The sequence below is a fragment of the Plecotus auritus genome (assembly GCF_963455305.1).
Source record: "Plecotus auritus genome assembly, chromosome: 6".
Lineage (NCBI taxonomy): Eukaryota > Metazoa > Chordata > Mammalia > Chiroptera > Vespertilionidae > Plecotus > Plecotus auritus.
The window spans coordinates 28,023,653-28,042,665 of NC_137773.1; the positions used below are offsets into that span (position 1 = coordinate 28,023,653).

The 19,013-nt window shown below is 44.6% G+C and overlaps 2 protein-coding genes and 1 pseudogene across 6 annotated transcripts in view; 1 reads left to right on the forward strand and 2 right to left on the reverse strand.

The window, feature by feature from the left end:
- ARHGAP26 (Rho GTPase activating protein 26) overlaps nucleotides 1-19,013 on the reverse strand; it is a 428,404-nt gene that overhangs the window by 144,776 nt on the left and 264,615 nt on the right. For all 4 annotated transcript variants that reach the window (XM_080672378.1, XM_080672379.1, XM_080672377.1 and 1 more), the window contains exons 15-17: nucleotides 11,309-11,396; nucleotides 9,784-9,842; nucleotides 8,203-8,308 (exon numbers count right to left, since the gene is read on the reverse strand). In XM_080672378.1, the coding sequence (XP_080528504.1) occupies nucleotides 8,203-8,308; nucleotides 9,784-9,842; nucleotides 11,309-11,396 (253 nt within the window). The remainder of the gene's footprint in view (nucleotides 1-8,202; nucleotides 8,309-9,783; nucleotides 9,843-11,308; nucleotides 11,397-19,013) is intronic.
- On the forward strand, nucleotides 1,197-1,693 carry LOC308250102 (large ribosomal subunit protein uL11-like; annotated as a pseudogene). The gene has a single exon. The product of its transcript is annotated as a large ribosomal subunit protein uL11-like (transcript).
- LOC308250553 (D-3-phosphoglycerate dehydrogenase-like) lies at nucleotides 16,801-18,389 on the reverse strand (the record flags this gene model as incomplete). Its single annotated transcript, XM_080673260.1, is given in 3 exon segments — nucleotides 16,801-17,370; nucleotides 17,374-17,480; nucleotides 17,483-18,389. Coding segments are annotated over 3 exon segments (1,584 nt in total).

The window sequence follows — 19,013 nt, forward strand, 5'->3', positions numbered from 1 at the left end:
GTCTATAAGATACATGTTAATGTCAAGTATCCATGCCAATTTCCATTTATTTTGACCCTTTCTTAAGAACTTCTTCAAGGAATGCTAGTTAACCACCAGGGCCTATCCTCCTTGGTGCCAAAGGCCTAGCAATGATTTTCTTTATAACCACAGGCATTTGCACATGAACCCAATTCACTCTGCTTCTAGATCACTGAGGAAATATGAATTCATCCTTCTTGATTTGCAGGAATGCCTGGGAGTACTCAGACTCCAGTGACAGGAAGGAGAAAACACCCAAGGCATGAGGTGCTCAACCCTTGATAACTTGTGATGATGTAGTCTCCTACAGGGTGTGACAAAAAGTAGGCTTACAGTTGTTCATATGAAAAATAATGCAATAACTAATAATAATACAAAAATAAATTCTCTTTCCCATACACACAACTGTAAACCTACTTTTGCCCCACCCTGTATTTTGATAAGATCTCAATTGTATGCCAAGTATTTACCCCCACAATATTCCTTCATGATCCATGCAATCTACAAAATTTTGTCCTTTTTGGGAAGGTTCAACCTGTAAGAGATCATCCAAATAAGCATTAGACAATAGGGTAATGAAAAGAATAATAAGGAACCAGTAAGCAGCAATGAGACGAAAGTTGATTTTGCCCTCTTCATTTCTTTCTCCCCTTTCTTCACTCTCAAAAAATCTTAGAATGTTAGTATATACTAGAGGTCCGATGCACAAAGATTCGTGCAAGAAGGGGCCTTCCTTCCCCTGGCTGCCAGCGCCGCCTTCACTCCAGCCCAGAGCCGTCTTTCTGCCTTCCCACGCTGCCCAGAGGCCCAGAGTGGCTGAGGCAGTGCAGAATGCCTGCGTCATCGCCATGGCAAGGATGAAAGCATCCTGCCCCCGGCTGCTGGGAGCCTGCATATGCAAATTATGGGTTAATTTGCATACTCACTCCTGATTGGCTGGTGGGCGTCACGAAGGTATGGTCAATTTGCATCTTTCTCTTTTATTAGTGTAGATTGTACCCACACTGCAGATGTATTCATCTCCTCTACCAAACTGGCCTTTTTATTCTATATGTCTTAAGTCAAAATGCCATGCCAAGCTTCCAGTCTTTCAGCTTTCAGCTCTGAGGAGGCTCAGATGCAACTTTTTTTGGTCATCCCTAATCTGAGTTCATCAGACACCAGCTGCCTGCACCATGCCACCAAAGTTCGACCCCAATGAAATCAAAGTCATATACCTGAGGTGCACCGGTGGGGAAGTGGGTGCCACATCTGCCGTGGCCCCCAAATCAGCCCCCTGGGCCTGTCTCCAAAAAAGGTTGGTGATGACATCGCCAAAACAACCGGTGATGGGAAGGGTCTGAGGACTACAGTGAAACTGACCATTCAGAACAGACAGGCCCAAATTGAAATAGTGCCTTCTGCCTCTACCCTGATCATAAAAGCCCTCAAAGAACCACCAAGAGACAGAAAGAAGCAAAAAAACATTAAGCACAGTGGAAATATCACTTTTGATGAGATTGTCAGCATTGCCCGATAGATGCAGCACTGATCTTAAGCTAGAGAACTCTCTGGAACCATTAAAGAGATCCTGGGGACTGCCCAGTCTGTGGGGTGCTATGTTGATGGCCACCCCTCTCATGACATTATAGATGATATCAACAGTAGTGCAGTAGAATGTCCAGCTAGTTAAGAACTACAAAGGAAAATGTTTCAATTAAAGATTATTGGGGGGAAAATGCCATGCTGAGATCATTTAACAGACTTACTGCTCTCTATTAAATGCTGTTTTACCAAGGTTACGTGCAGTAGGCACTGTGGGCTGCCTACTCACACCTCTACTTCTATACTGATATCTACACTTCCCACATGTGGCCCAGCTAAATCCTATCTAATATAAGAGTAATATGCAAATTGACCATCACTCCAACACACAAGATGGCCACCCCAATGTGGACACAAGATGGCCGGCAAGGGAGGGCAGTTGTGGATGATCAGGCCAGCAGGGGAGGGCAGTTGGGAGGAACCAGTCCTGAAGGAAAGGGCAGTTGGGGGCAACCAGGCCTGCAGGGGAGGACAGTTGGGGGTGACCAGGCCTGCAGGGGAGGGCAGTTAAGGGTGACCGGGCTGGCAGAGGAGGGCAGTTGGGGGTGACCAGGTCAGCAGGGAGGGCAGTTGGGAGGGGGGGACCAGGCCTGCAAGGGAAGGCAATTGGGGGGGACCAGGCCTGCAGGGAAGGGCAGTTGGGGGCAACCAGGTCAGCAGGGAGGGCAGTTGGGAGGGGGGGACCAGGCCTGCAGGGGAAGGCAATTGGGGGGGACCAGGCCTGCAGGGGATGGCATTTGGGGGCAACTAGGCCAGCAGGGGAGGGCAGTTAGGGGCGACCAGGATGGCAAGGGAGGATAGTTAAGGGTTACCAGGCCAGCAGGGGAGGGCAGTTGGGGGAGACCAGGCCTGCAGGGGAGGGCAGTTAGGGGCAATCGGGCTGGCAAGGGAGCAGTTAGGCATTGATCAGGCTGGCCGGGGAGTGGTTAGGGGGTGATCAGGCTGGCAGGCAGAAGCGGTTAGGAGCAATCAAGCAGGCAGGCAGGTGAGCGGTTGGGAGCCAGCAGTCCTGGGTTGTGAGAGGGATCCCGAATTGGAGAGGGTGCAGGCTGGGCTGAGGGACAACCCCCCACCCCCGTGCATGAATTTCGTGCACCGGGCCTCTAGTTTGGTATAAAAATTCATGGTGGTTACATTCCTCGTGCTGGAGATTGCTTCAAACCAACAAGATGCGATGGGAAGTCTGTTGGAGAACTTCTGGGAAAAGCATCATCATGGGTCTTAAAAAAAGACTCAAAGAAGAAATAATGTCTTTTCTGTCTCTGGACAACCACTGACATGGAAGGATGCAATGCAACATCTTATGACCCTGAGGAGACCCTGCCAACACAACGAGGCTGGCTGTAAGCAGGACCATGCAAATAACCTGAGTACTTCATGAACAGAGAAATTAACCAGCGCAGCACTGACTTTGTGTAACAAGACAAGAGATTTCCTTATTGTTTACATTATTTTGAAGTGGATTTTCTGTTTCTTAGAGGCCAAAGCCTCTTTGGACAAGCAAAATAAAAGGGTGGGGGGGGGGGGGCTCTGCTTCTCCAGCAACACCCTAGCAACAAAAGAACAGTGGCTTCAAAATAGAAAAGAGACTAAGATTTATTTCTCAATATGTGTTTTGGGAAAACCAGCTGTGAAAAGGTATTTTTAATAGCCATTCCTGATGTATGGAGAGGCTTTTGAAATCCTCCCACGTACCATAAACACTGTAATTAAGTTATGATGAGCCACTGTGAACAGTATGTGTGGGGATATACAACATACTTGGAGTCATCTGATATGTAAACACCAGGAAACTACCATAAAATTAGTCTTTATTACTCATCTACTCCTATTGCCTTCTACAATTATAGGACTAGGAAGTGTTTTCTCTCCCCACTTGATGAAAACAGAGAATCATATATTAAAAGGGAACTCAGGACACTGAGGCTCAACGAGGTTGAATGATCTCCACAAGGTCCTGCCGCTAGCTGGGGAGAATTTTCTTTATTAATAAAAATGTTTTATGCTTGATTTTAAAAGAGTCATTTGATAAACACTCAATTTAATGCAAAGTCAGATTGTAAAGACCTGGGAAATCAAAACTGGGTGTTTTTAGGAGTTTAATTACGAAAATAAGATATTTTTGAACTCACTGCTTTGAGCTTCTTCTTCCTAGTTCTAATACCTCCTAAATCCCAATCCATTCCTCTCAATACCATTTTTCTCTCCTAGAAAATCCCTGCATATGGCCCATTCTTTTTTTTTTTAAATATTTTATTGATATTTTACAAAGAGGAAGGGAGAGGGATAGAGAGTTAGAAACATCAGTGAGAGAGAAACATCCATCAGCTGCCTCCTGCACACCTCCCACTGGGGATGTGCCCGCAACCAAGATACATGCCCTTGACCGGAATCGAACCCGGGACCCTTCAGTCCGCAGGCCGACGCTCTATCCACTGAGCCAAACCGGTTTCGGCTGGCCCATTCTTTAAGCCTGTGGTTCTCAAGAGACTGCATCCGAAAGCCCTGGGAAGTAAACCGGCAATGCAGACTCCCAGGCAGAGTCCGATTAAGCAGACCAGGGGAGGGACCCAGCAACATTAATGCAAAGAAGCAGGCCAGGTGGGTCTAACTGTGCTTGGAGGCATGTGACTCTGGACTGTATACTAGATTCCAGGATCCAAATAGAAAATATCTAATTATCAGAGGAGATTTGAGCTGGAGAAACAAAAATATGGGCATAGTTGCCTGTGATTTTAATGTTCCCTCTGAGATCTGAAACAAACCCAAGAGATCTGTGATTTGGATATGCCCTGGAATCATATTTGCTTGGAGGTTTAAAGTTTTATTCCTTCCCCTTTAAGACTTTTTTCCCCTCTGAATGCATTTCTACTTGGAATTAAATCTAAAATGTCTTAACTCACCCTTCACAGCTAAAGGAAACCAATTTTGGAAAATGTTTCAGAAGAGCACTTTAAAAAATATACAATATAAAACATATTCCCCTTGAACCAAACGCCTGTGATGCGCAGGGCAAACACAGTAGGTAATGAGAGAAGTAAACACTGGGTTTTCCAGCAGAACCAGCCCTGAAACCAAAAACTTAGGAAGGAAGCTGAACATTAAGAAAGTGGACCACCGTAACAATAACTCAGGCATATCCTAAGGTAAGTCTGAACCTGAGAAAACTGGAATGAAATAAACAAACCTACCCCTTGTCACAAGTTAACTTTCCCTTACTGCTTTATTTTTAAAAAAATATATTTTATTGATTTTTTACAGAGAGGAAGGGAGAGAGATAGAAACATCGATTCAGCTGCCTCCCGCACACACCCCACTGGGGATGTGCCCGCAACCAAGGTACATGCCCCTGACCAGAATCAAACCCGGGACCCCTGAGTCCGCAGGTCGATGCTCTATCCACTGAGCCAAACTGGCTAGGGCCTTACTGCTTTATTTTAGTAGGACAGTGCTGTAAATGAACTATAGAGTTTAAGTAGAATTTGGAACTCGGCTGGGTGCCAAAAAATCTTTTCAGACCTAAATACACACTCTTCACTGGATCCAGCACTGCTCATTTACACCAAGACATTTCAAACCTGGGTGCTCCAGAGGCTAAGCACACAGCACACTGAGAACCTGAGTCTGTGTGTTCTAAGGTCAGCACTGAGAGATTCAAGTTACAGGCAGGAGAGCTCACCTATAGGTAATTTATTAATGGTTAAATTAACAAAGCAATGCCATATAACCTCATAGAAAGAACCTCAGAGAAATTCTGTTAAGTATTAAAGACAACATATAATGCTCCAAAATTGCTATAAAATAATGCTAACAACAAAATTGGCTTAAATTCCTTAGAAGGTAAAAAGTCAAGGTCGCAGCGGTAACCTGCATATTCCAGCTGTAGGATTCCTGGATTAGGGACAAAGATGGACTGAATTGAATGGGGTTGGGAGAGCGGAGACTGGAACATGCGGGAGATAGTGAACCATCCACCAGGAGATGAACAGGTTCAACTGTTCAAAATTGACCTTAGGGTGTTCTTTTTTTCTTTAAAGATTCCTAACAATCCTCAGGGCATTTTAAACATGGGAAAATTCAGTACTGGCTCTGCTGGATCACCCCTTACTCTTGGTCTCTCTCAATGCGATTAAGATCTCATCACATCGACACAGCTTAGAAATCCCATTGCTTTCAGCTAGTTCCTAATCTCCAGCTGATTCTAGCACGCTGAGACCTTCCTAAGACTCAGTGACCAGAAAGCAGTCAGGAGCATCCCACACATGGTTGACTGAGTATATACCTGGAACTTCCTCTGTTTGGGTACAGGCCTTCCAAGTACACACAGGTTTGCAACTAAGATCTAAACGGGCTTTTCCGTTAACAAATGCCTGACCGGTTGTATGGAACAGGAATCTCTGAGCATATGATGTTACTTTTTAAAGCCCAGCTCCCATTATTTTCTTTGACATTTGGGGGACATTCTCCTTGTAAACTTGCATGTTCTCTGCTTTGCTTTGTTTCTGAACAAATTTGGTTTCTGAACAAAATGGATAAATTGGGTTCCCAGACCCCGCCAGCAAGGTACCCAAGAATTCAAATCAATTCTGACACTGTTTACATGCAGATAGCATCCGATTCCATAAGACTGCCCCTCACCCCAATACGCAAGCACGCACGCACTCACGCACTCTGACGCTGGACGCAACCCCAGGACACAAACCCAGTTTACCTGTGCTTTTGAATGACCAGGCACTGATTGGAGGTTCCAACGACCCCCTTCAACTCAGAATGCCAATCCCAAATCCAGGTTGTCACCTCTACTTTTGACTCACATACATATATCAGAAGTTCCCATAACAGCCTCCTTGGGTTCTATTACTTTGCTAGAAAAGCTCACAGAACTCGGAGATACATGTTACTAGATCACTGGTTTATTTTAAAAGGGTATAACTCAGGAGCAGCCAGATGGAAGAGATGCATGGGGCAAGGTATATGGGGGAAGGAGTGCAGAGCTTCCATGCCTTCTCTAGGGCACCACTCTCCCAGCATCTCCACAAGCTCACAACCTGCAAGTTCTCTGAACCCCATCCTCTTGGTATTTTACTGTCTTCTTTACACAGTCAGAACATTGGCCAAAGGCAATTGATTCAACTTTCAGCCTCTCTCCCCTCCCCATAGGTCATGGGTGGGGTGGGAGATGCAGGACTGAAAGTCCCATCCCTCCACTCACAAGGTTGGTTCCATTGGCAACCAACCCCCATCCTCAAGTGCTTTCCAAAAGGCAACTCATTAACATAACAAAAGATACCTTTTTCACTGTCAACACTTAGGAAATTCCAAGGCTTCAGGAAGCTGTGAGCCAGGAGTTGTGCATTAAGCCTAAATATATATCAGAAATATATTCTGGTTGTATTAATGGCCAAATATATATTTTTTATAAATCACAATATTGCAATGCAGTTCAGATTGCATGGCAAGGAAAACATTTGACCAATAATAGAGCAACCCTTGACTGCCCAGTAACTTCTCACCAACATGCAAATCACTCTTGTTTCTTCATACTTAGGTCTGTGGAAATCTTTTTGGTAACATATACTCTCTCTCCAAAAGGTAATATCAAGTGGTAGGTATAAATATGAAAACAGATCATCATAATCTCCCCAGCAAAGTATCAACTTACACCCCCTCCCTAAAAATGACTTAATGGCATGAACAAGTGTAGGAAAGGGCCAAATTTACAACACTCAGTTCAGTAGAATGTAGGATTTAACAATTTAGCTTAACTGTTAGACTCTGTCTTTTCTTATGCTCCAGTCTCCTATCAAGACCATTCATCAAAGTCAATGGACGGTCAGAACATACATATGTGCAATAATTGACACAACAAGGGAAGGCAGTAAGGCCATTCTGAAAAGGGTCAAGTAACAGTAAACACAAAAAAACTATTCAAGAGTAAAAATATTCCTACCAGGAAAACCAAGCCCCCATGGAATTCTTTGATTATCTCAGAGGGCAAGTGGGCATTTGCCAAAGATAAGTCCTTTATTCTCTATACTTCTTCAAAGACTTTAATACATGTAATTTTAAAAATCAATGACATTGTAGGTAAAAGGGAACCTACTAGCCATATTTGACCGATGAAGAAATTAGGAATGGAGAGGTCACTGGCAGGTCCAGGGCTGGTTAGTAGCTTGTTAAGAACAGAATCAACTCTACCATCCAGGCCTCTTTACTTCAAATCCAAGGTCTGTAAACCCACAACATATTCCTGTTCATCCTTGATCATCAAAGAACATGTAACTCCTGAAAACTCTGCTTGGTGACCTTATCATGGAAGATGCCCTTGGTCATCACAAGAGCTAAAACCCCCTGAAAACTCTGCCTGGAGGCCAGGTTGCATGGGGCACTGCCCCAGCCCACTTTTGCAAAGACCATCTGGCACTCGCTGTTGTTATCCACTGCAGTTAACATTTCACACATTTCTTTCCTAAGCCTCTAGCATACCTGATGCAATAGTGGAAGAGGCAAACATAAGCAGAACTGAGACCAGTTTTAGGGCTAAGATAAGAACTTTCTAGAGGTGAGAAAAGAGCCAACAATCAGCCTCAAACCTACTTTGCCAAGTGGTTCATGAGCAGCTGTAACATCTGGCGGTTTTTCTCTGGGAGCCGATGAACAAGGCTGTGGATTTCAGACACCCGAGACTCCTGATTCTCCAGCTCTACAAAAGTAGGAAGGAGGTAACATTTGATCAGTGTCACAGCTAAATCAGTTTACAAGACAAAAATCAAAGGAAGACAAAGGTTGGGTACTGACAGACTGAGGATTTCTCAAAGGATTAAGATCCTGTTCTGTGCCCTCATGGCTAGAATGACTAGATCTGTAAGTGCTTTTAATGGTGCTTTCTGTAACAGAGTTCATTTAAAAAATGGCCATCAGAAAAATCAAGCCAAAATGATGACGTGATGAAATGGAGCCAGTCAGCTGCACACTCAGAGCAGGAACAAACTGGGGAGCAGCTGACTTCTTAGAGTGACGGCTTCATTTCAAGGAAAGAAGGAACTTTATGCACTTGGCAAGTGGTAAACAAATCATGAACAATATTGCAAATGTCTCAAATATCAAAATAACACCTCAATGCAGCATCAGAGAAATCAAAGGAAATATTCAGTTATCCCCACACCATGTGTGACAGCCAGCCTGGTACAAAAAAAAGAAATGGCACATCAATATGTGACTCTTTCTGCCAATCTGTAACCTAAATCATGGCCTGCCATGTTCTCTTGGTTGAACTTGCATAAGTGGCTCCACTTCTCTGGGAGGTTTAATTAGAGAATGGGTGCTATGGGTTTGGAACTTCTCTGAGGAAGAAATCACATAAACACTATCTTTACTTCTAGCTTCCTCCCATGCCTTTTTCCCTCCATGTTTGAGGGGGGAAACTATGACTAGGTAAGGCCATCAAAACATTAGATGCTACTACCAGTAAATTAGGCCAGTAGTAGCTACCACAGTAACAAACGGTGACGGCTTAAAGGAAGCAGGGAGAGGCACAGGCTATTGTTGTAATAGCATTGTGGGGTTTCATGCCAGATTTAAATCTGACAGAGAATCTTCCTGCCCCTACGGAGGCCTGCCTCACATAGACAGATTCCAGTGTACCTAGGGTAGCTTGCATCTAATCTCTATGTATTTTAATACCAGTAGTATGATGCCAGGAACCTGTATGATATGGCTGAAGAATGATCAGAAGCTGTCAATAGAAGCCATGACAGAAAGCAGATTGGCGAGTTATATCAATGGTGTCTCTCATTCAGGGAAACACTTCCAATGTTCAATGTAGGTAAGGTGTGAAGTATGATTCATTCTGCAAAATGCTACCCAAGGGCTGGGAAAAACCCAAGGAGTCAGAACTCCAATCATCAAAATTAGAAAGGCTAACCTGCTTTTCTCAACTTTCCCCAACCCTAAAATCACACTTTGGAAGTTTCTCTCCTCTACTGTAAATTCAGCATAGCAGCAAGGCCCTTAGCAATCCCGATTTGGTTTCGTTTTTATTTCTGTGTCGAACTCATGAGCGTGTATGTGGGCAGTTTACATGCAGGCTACAAAGAGAGAATATTTATTTTGAGATACTGTTTTTGAAGTAGAAAAATATATTCCCTTCCCCTTAAAACTAACAAAAAGAAAACTTACTTGCTGCTTTGATGAAACTTCTTTGAAACTGGTACATCATGAGTGGCCCCGGAAGCATTCTGGAATAAAAGGTTATATATTAGTTAGCTCAATCAAAACAATCAAATTGTTCTCTCTAAATAGCAGCCAGGACACTGCCAAACTGTTCTCAAAGACAAAGATCATGGGGAAGCAACAGCAACTCATCTGAGTCCAATTTAGTTTCCCTTCTAAAAGGTCCTGAGATTTTACCTGAAATTTTCATTCTCTCTCCTTTTTAGGGAAAGGATACAACTGTCTCATAGTCACAACTAGAAAAGTACTGGTGCAAAATCCTAGCACAAACCAAGAGATTTCCTTTTCAGTCAGTGACTCACCCATCAACAAGAGCATTTTAAAACACGCCCGAGAAACAGGCAACTGGCTAAACATTTGCAAAAACCTGTACTTAAACTCTCATCTCCCCAGCACCTTGTTATTACAATCAGCTCATCTGTAAATACTATGAGGGACTTTGTAGGTATTTTTGTGGAAAATTCACTGTGGAGTTCTGCTACAGAATGCCAAAGAGATAGAACCCCTAACATGAGGCATGAAACAATCAAATTTTACCTATTTTTTGAAAATATGTTTTATGCTTACTGTCCATTAGTAAATCAGTATCAACATGTAAAAAGAAGTGCTAAATGCAAACCTCTACAACATGGTTTTGTATAAACTACAATAGCAGTATTGAGGGTATGAATATTTAATGAATATGTTAAACTGTAAACTTGAGGTTTTTCTAATAGTCCAAATAATAAGCTTCTCAACAGACTATACATTATTCTTGGCTCAGATTTTATTTTATTCTCATTGCATCTCCTAATTCAACTCTTAGTCATCACTTGCATTATATTTTATTCTTGACATCAAGATCCTTCTATCCATTCCTCAATAGCCAAAAATACCAGTTCCTATCCTCCTTTGCTTTTGAGACAAGGGCACCTTTATATATCCTAGACACCTCCCCCCCCCCCCCCCCCCCGCCGCCCCACCTTCCCATGTAAGAACTACAGTGATTAACTAGATATCTTCCAATCCCAGCTGAAGGAGTCAAAAAGGAGTACCATTAAGTTCTCATTTTTAAGGGTCGATGTCAGCAACTTATTCAATCTGCAAATGCACAAATTTATCAAAATACAGAGGGCATGTAATCATGCATTCACAACAGAATGGGATGGGACTCCTTGTGTTCTTAATAGAGTCTTCAGGGATTTCAGGAAATACCGTATTTTAGGTTCTGTTAAAGGCTAATTGTCATTGTAGTTTCTCATAAAAAACAGAGCTTCCTAAACACTCGTGGCACCACTGCACAATGGCAACCCATCAACTATGGATGATTTACAATCGGAGCGACCAGCTGAGCTGACTGCACACACACCTAAGCTGTTTCCACATCTCAAACACCCACCCAACAGCTCTCGGAGGCTGAAAATAAAACTGCTTTCTTCCTGATGGCCTGATAACAAGCTGGCACCCTGCCCTGCAAATGGAAAGTCCCTACCTTAGGTATGTCTTCAAAGCACTAGTGATGGTCTTGATCTCCCATTCCGCACAGATATCCGTTTCTGTTTCAGAAGCTGTTTTGGGGTCTAAAACAAAGAAAAGACAATGTGTAAAGCGGAGCAGAAAATACGGCTAAGAAACAGGCACACATAAAGACATTCGGCCTCACTACTAACCAAAGAAATCCAAGTTAAAACAAAATGACACCTACTTTTTTGCCAATTAAATTAGGAAAATGTTTAAAAATCCAAATGTCTATTACAGGCAAGAATGCAGTGAAACTGATCCTCTCATAACCTGCTGGAGGCAGTAGAAATAAATGCAGCATTTGAAAATCAATTTGGCAATAGTTAGCAAGAATTATAAAAATGTTCGTATCGCTTGAACTGGTAATCCCACTTCACACAATCTATTCTTAGGAAATAAGATAAGGCATGAGAAAAGTTACAGAATACCCTCAAAATGTTTCACACACCTAAATGTTCAATAATAGAAAAATGATTAAGTCAATTATAGATCTACTTAATGGAATATTGTTGCTTTTGCATGATAATGATGGCTCCCGAGCAATATGAAAAATGATTGGATTACCAGGTAATAAAAAAATATGTAGCAAAAATATCATGATTTAAAAGTTCGTGAGAAATTCATATGAACAAAAGCTGAATGGAAATATTCTGAAATTAAAATAGTGGTTGGCCCAGAGTGGTAGAATTATGATTTTTATTTTTTCTAAACTATGACTTGATTCCATTACTTTTATATATTTTTTAAAAAATTGCCTTAAGCCAAGAAATGCAATGAGAGCCACCATAATTGTTTCAGCTCCTGAACATGTCTTTTGTCCTCCTCGCACGGACTTTTAAACAAATGGGTGTATTTTAAATAAGTATGTATTATTTTTAAAAAGATAATTCTTGCCCTAGCCAGTTTGGCTCAGTGGATAGAGCATCAGACTGCGGACTGAAATGTCCCGGGTTCAATTCCGGTCAAGGGCACATGCCTAGGTTGTAGGCTCGAACCCCAGTGGGGGGCATGCAGGAGGCAGCCAATCAATGATTCTCTCATCATTGATGTTTCTCTCTCTCTCTCCCCGTCACCCTTCCTCTCTGATTAAAAAAATAATAAAAATTAAAAAAAAAAATTCTTGTAGTCTTCCTGAGCTGCATACCGGCAGGTGAGAAGAAGAGGCAGAGGATGGGAAATATGACCTGCTCCACAAACCAGGAAACCCCATCTTCCCGCTGCCCAAGTGGTCGGAAGTGGAGACTTTCAGCACATCGCAGGGAGGATCCAGCTTCCTCATACTAAAGCCTAGAGATCTACCTCCAGCTCCCATTCCTTTTCCTTTCTGCACAGCACCTCTTTTTCAGTTGGAATGCTACCCTTTGCTCACAACTACTCCACCTGCTCAGGTGAGGCGCCACCCTTCCCGGGATGGGGAATGAGATTCAGAACAGACCAATCAAGTGCAGCATCTCTATGGACCCCGGGACTGGTTCAGGGATGGCCCAAGATCCAAGTCAGTTGAATGAGAGTGAATGTCAGGGTTTTTTTAGGAGCTAGCAGAAAGGATATCTGCTATTTCCTGCTCGGCTTGCACCTGGAAGAATTTGTAATTGCTCTAAATACCAACACCTGGAGCCTGAGAGTGAGTATAAATGACAAAACCAGAGATGGGAGAAGCAGAAAAAGTGGGTTTGATGACATAGTTGGAGTCCTTGTATCTCACCATGCTTTTTAATCATTGGAGCCAATAAATGCCTTGTTCCTGAAGCCAGTTGAGGTCAGGTGTTCTGTTTTTGTTTTGTTTTGTTTTGTTTTATAATCCAAAGAGATCTAAATGACACAGCAGGCAAATAGAGACAGCCACTGGATTGTCTCTTTCTGGATAGTCTCTAAGAAGAAAGGGCCAAAGAGGCTTCCAGCTGGAAAGGGGAATGAGTCTTAAGTGGGCACCAGGAAAGAACCTGCCTTCATCCTAGGAGGAGGAGGCCAAACAGTCAGGAGTGGCTTAAGGATTCGGGCTAATCCTCAGGTGAAGGCACAAATCCAGCCGTATGGCTCCTAAAGGCAGCACATCTATGTGTTTGTAGGTGACTGGGCAATCATGAAGTCTATCCTGTCACATAAACAAACAAGGAAGAACCCAAAGAGTATGATTTCATCTCTAGGCCCTACACAACAGGAACTCCATAGAGTTCTAGCACAGCCAACGTGTTCACTTTTCTCCAAGTATCTAAAACCTCTGCAGCTTTAATTCTTTCCTTGCTCTGTCATCTCACATTCCCTTCATGGTTTCTTCCTGCGTAAGTGTATGTACCAAAACACTTTGCTTAGCATGACCTTTTCCCCTCCCCGTGACCAAGACACATGGAGAACTGCCACACTGCGTGGGTTCTGGATGGGAGACAAATGTTACTGTACATTTTTCTGAGGAACAAACCGACTTCTACCCTAGAAGAGTGAACATGACACTAAACAAGCAGCAGTTGGCAGGTCTGGGAGCTGTGAACTGTTCCATGAACCACATTTAGCAAACTAATGATTAGCTTCCACTTCTTCGGGCTCTGTAACCAAAGGAATATTGTGTAACATTACAGAGAGAAGAGTCACATTACAGCCCAGCTAAAGGGCTTTTTATAGCACTGATGAGGCAAGGCTCATAACTTGAGCACGTCCATTTTAATTCGTTTAATATCCCAACTAAATTGAAGACAGCCTCCCAAGCTAGCTCATTTTCAGAAAGCGCCACCAATTTCCACACCTCCCTACCAAGGCTCCACTCACTCACAGAAGCTTCCTGGTAGCCTGTGAACAAGAGGCAGAGATAAGATGCAAAATTTTCTTCAGAACTCAGTACTTGTCTCCCCACCATGTCTCCTGACGATTACAGTGCTTAGTAAAACTGCCCTAAGCCAGAGGAACAGTGCAACGGACAAAAAGGCATCATGTGGGTAAAACAAAATGAGTGGATTTCTTCCTTGACCTACTCCCACATGATTTGGAAAAACAGGAGACACAGACTGAAAGCAGTGTTTACGGGGGCGGGGGGGGGGGGGGGGGCTAGAACCGTCACACCGGGTCAGTCTCAAGACCCACTGTTGTGTTGCTGACAAAAACACAAGGGACCATATGGAGGAAATATGAGTAAAGTCATCTATGTACTGCTACATTTCCTGATAATACATTTAATGTGTGCAAATTAAAACTTTTTCCTTTAATTGAGCAGGTAATATATGCACCTGGTTAAAAAAAATAGTCAAGCAAAACAAATAGATATACATTAAAAGGTTAAGCCTTTCCTATGCTAGAGGCAACTGCTAATATCAGTTTTGTATGCTATGCTCTCTCTAACAGTGCATAAACAAGCAAAACAGGAATACATACAGCTTTTTAAAAAATATGTTTTTATTGATTTTAGAGAGAAAGGAAGAGGGAGCGAGAAATATCTCGCATATGAACCCTGACCAGGGACTGAACCTGCAACCTGGTCATGTGCCCTGACCGGTAATAGAACCTGTGACTTCCTGGTGCATGGAAAGACACACTGGCTGGGCGACAGTTCGATAATTTTTTAAAGAAATATATTTTATTGATTTTTTACAGAGAGGAAGGGAGAGGGATAGAGAGTTAGAAACATCAATGAGAGAGAAACTTTGATCAGCTGCCTCCTAAACATTTCTTACTGGGGATGTGCCTGCAACCAAGGTACATGCCCTTGACTGGAATCGAATCTGGGACCCTTCAGTCCGCAGGCCGACGCTCTATCCACTGAGCCAAACCAGTTACGGCTAGTTCAATAATTTTTGATAAATGTAAGTAATCACATAACCATCACCACAAAATATTAATAATTTCCATCACCCTCCAAAAAAGTCAGCCTGTGCCCCTTTTATAGTCAACCCCCTCCCTCCAACTCCAGTCCCTGGCATCCACTTTCACATACACAGTATTTCTGAAATCCATTCAAGTTGTTATATGTACAATCCTTTTATTACTGAGTAGTATCCAATTTCACTGATATGCCATAATTTGTTCATCTATTCACCAGTTGATGGGCATTTATGTTGTTTTCAATTATTGGCTGTAATGAATAAAGCTTCTATAAATATTTGAATACAGTTTTTACATGGACTACATTTTCATCTCTTGGGTAAATACCTAGCAATATAACTGAGTAAAAGTGTGTCATTAGAATAAGAATGTTAAACTTTATCAGAGATTGCCAAATTGTTTTCCAAAATAGTCGGGTCATTTGCAGTCCCACCAACAATTTGAGATTGCTTCACATCTTTGTCAACACATGATATTGTCATGTGTTTAGTTTGGAAATTTTAGTTATTCTAGTACATAACTCATTTTTTAAATTTGGTTTTCCTTAATGATTAATGACATCGGCCATCGTTTCATGTGCTTTTTGGCCATTTGTATATTTTCTTTGGTGAACTGTTTGTTCAAATCTTTTGTCCATTTAAAAAATGGGTTATTACTGAGTTGCAAGAGTTATTTTTAATATATTGTGGATAAAAATCATTTATCAGACATATTTTGCAAATATTTTCTCCTGGTCTATAGTTTGTATTTTCTTTTTCTTAATATCTTTTAAAGAACTGGAGCTTTTTATTTAAATAAAACTGGTGGCCCGGTGCACAGAATTCATGCACGGAGGGGGGGTTCCCTCAGCTCAGCCTGCAGCCTCTTCAATTGGGGACTCCTTGGGGGACGTCCCTGTGGGATTGGGCCTAAACTGGCAGTTGGACATCCCTCTCGCAATCTGGGACCGCTGGCTCCTAACTGCTCACCTGCCTGCCTGCCTGATTGCCCCTAACTGCCTCTGCCTGCCTGCCTGATTGCCCCTAACCCAGGGGTGGGCAAACTTTTTGACTCGAGGGCCACAATGGGTCCTTAAAATGGACTGGAGGGCCGGAACAAAAGCATGGATGGAGTGTTTGTGTGAACTAATATAAATTCAAAGTAAAGGAGCGGAGGGGAGAGCAAGAGAACCCTCTGCTCTTTCGGCTCCGCGGGCCGGATAGAACAGCCGAACGGGCCGGATCCGGCCCGCGGGCCGTAGTTTGCTCACAGCTGCCCTAACCCCTCTGCTGCCTGCCTGATCACCCCTAACTACCTCTGCCTGCCTGCCTGATTGCCCCTAACTGCCCTCCCCTGCCGGCCTGATCTCGCCCTCAACTGCCCTCCCCTGCCGGCCTGGTTGCCCTCAACTGCCCTCCTCTGCCAGCCAATTTGGTTCTGATTGGTCGGTTTCTATGCCAGTCAGTGTAAAAAGCTCCTCCTCCTAGGCAGCCATTGGCTCCTCACAGTTGACCCTGATTTGGTTCTATTTTTTTTGGGGGGGGGAGTAGGGGGGTGGGCTGTTTATTAAGTGGTTATTACAGGGGTCAGACCACATAGTGGTGTCAGCCCCAGAAATGTGACCTCTCAATTTTGATCACAAAGCCCCCAAGGCTGGTCCTGGTGAGCCCAAGGTCAGAAATGAAACTGAAAGGCCTCGGTCACATGCTGCTTCCAGGCGTCCAGGCTGGGCAGCAGGGAGGAGATGCCCATGATGTGCCAGGTCTCCCCATCGGACACCACCGAGGTCTGGTAGGACAGCAGCTGCACACCTGCCTCTGCCAGGAGCCCAATCGTGGTAGGCAGCATGGCAGGGTTGGAGGGCTGAACCTGGAACAGGAGCAGGGGGAGACCCCTGTGGAGAGGCACTTCTGGTCTGAAGGCAGCTCTGTTGAGTGCCCACAGCACAGGTGTGGTGCCCTGGACAAAGCCCACAGCCTGGTAGGGGGTACTTGCCAGGGCCACGCTCAGGAGGCCTTCCCCACATCCTTGCTCTCCTGGCACAGTGGGATTATGGGAAGTGGTTACATTGAGGCCAGCCTCCTTCACCAGCAGCTTGGTGTTCACCAAGTTCACATCCGCATGATTAGAAGCATCTTTGAGGAGGCCGACAATGACTGCGGGGCTCAGGCAGTTCCCGGCATTCTTCAGGGATAAGCCCTGCGTTACCACCTGGATGGTCCCTATGGCGGACCCTGCCCAAGCTCACATCAGAGTCCCCAGAGCTTCTGCCAGACCGATCCAAGGTTTGGTGTGTGGAAAGAAGGCGCTGGTAAGGGCCTGGGCATTCACGACCCCTGTGAGGGCTCTCCCCTCACCATGTCCACGAACTGGACAGCGATCTCCTCCCCGCAGCAGCTCTGGGTCTCCTTGGTGCTGGCACCCAGGTGGGGGCAGCTGATGACATTCTCGTGGTCCACCAAGGCATGGTCCCAAGGCGGCTGTTCCGTGAACACGTCCAGCACTGTGCCTGCGCACTGCCCCGACTGCAGGGCCCGGAGCAGGGCACCCTCATCCACGATCCCTCCACGGGCGCTGTTCACCATGCACATGCCCTTCTTGCACAGGGTGAAGGTGCTGTCATTCAGCAGGCCTGTTGTGGAGGGCAGGAAGGGGATGTGCACAGTGATGAAGTCACAAAGGGGCCAGATCTCCTCCAGGGGCAGCTGCTGAACACTGAAAGAGGCCGAGACCTCTGGTGAGACAATGGGGTCGTAACCTACAGTCTTCATCCCAAAGGACTGCATCCGGATGGCCACCTCTCTCCTGATCCTCCCCAGGCCAAGAATTCCCAGGGTCTTTCCATTCAACTTGGTTCCCATGAACTTCTTTTGGTCCCATTTGCCATCCTTCATAAAAGCCATCGCCTGGGGAATCTGCCTGACCAGACACATGATCATCCCACAGGTGAGCTCCGCAGCACTAAGACTGTTCCCATTGGGAGTGTTCATGACCAGGATGCCCTTCCTCGTGGCAGCCTCCAGATCCACGTTGTCCATGCCAGTGCCAGCCCTGCCTACCACCTGGAGCTTCTCTGCTGCGTTGATGACATCCACGGTCACCTCGGTGGCCAAGCGGAGGATAAGGCCTTTGTAGTCCTGCAGCTCGGCTATCAGCTCCTCTTTGCTCAGATTCTGCTTCTTCACCACCTGCAGCCCTTCTTCTAGCAGCAAGAGTCCAGGCTGTCCCTTGATGAGCACTTTCTGTAGATTTGCGAAGGCCATTGCTAGAGCCGGCCTCGGGATCGACCCCTCTCCCTGGACAGAAACACCTCTAAGCCTGCCAGATTTGGTTATGATTGGTCAGTTTCTATGCCAGTCAGCATCTCTGGGCCTATCAAGGGGGCTGGATCAGAAAGGCGGGGCTGATCAGCAGCCCCAGTGGAGTCCTGGAGAGAGGCCAGATTGGGAGAGAAAGAGAGAGGCAAGTGCTGGTCAAAAACTGCCACAGGGGCAACGGATCAGTCCCAGCTTCTCTCTTCAGGCCTCTCTCTGGCCCTGATTCGCAGCCCCCTCAGCAGTCAGTGCTGGGGCATCTCGCCTGCAGAGAAAGCAGTCAGCGCTAGGTTGCCACGGCAACCCAGCACTGACTTCCAGTCTGGTTGAGCTTCTGTGGTGAAGGTGTTACACCCTGGCTCTTTATTATAGAGATTCAGTTTATCAGATTTTTCTATTATAGTTCCTGCTTTTGTGTTTCATCCAGAAATCTTTTCTAAACCAAGGCCATAAAGATTTTCTCCTTTGTTTTCTTCTAGAATTTTTATAGTTTTAGCTCTTAGGTTTAGAAATATGATGCATTTTGAGTTAATTTTTGTATATAGTTTAAGATAAGGGTTGAATTAATTTTTT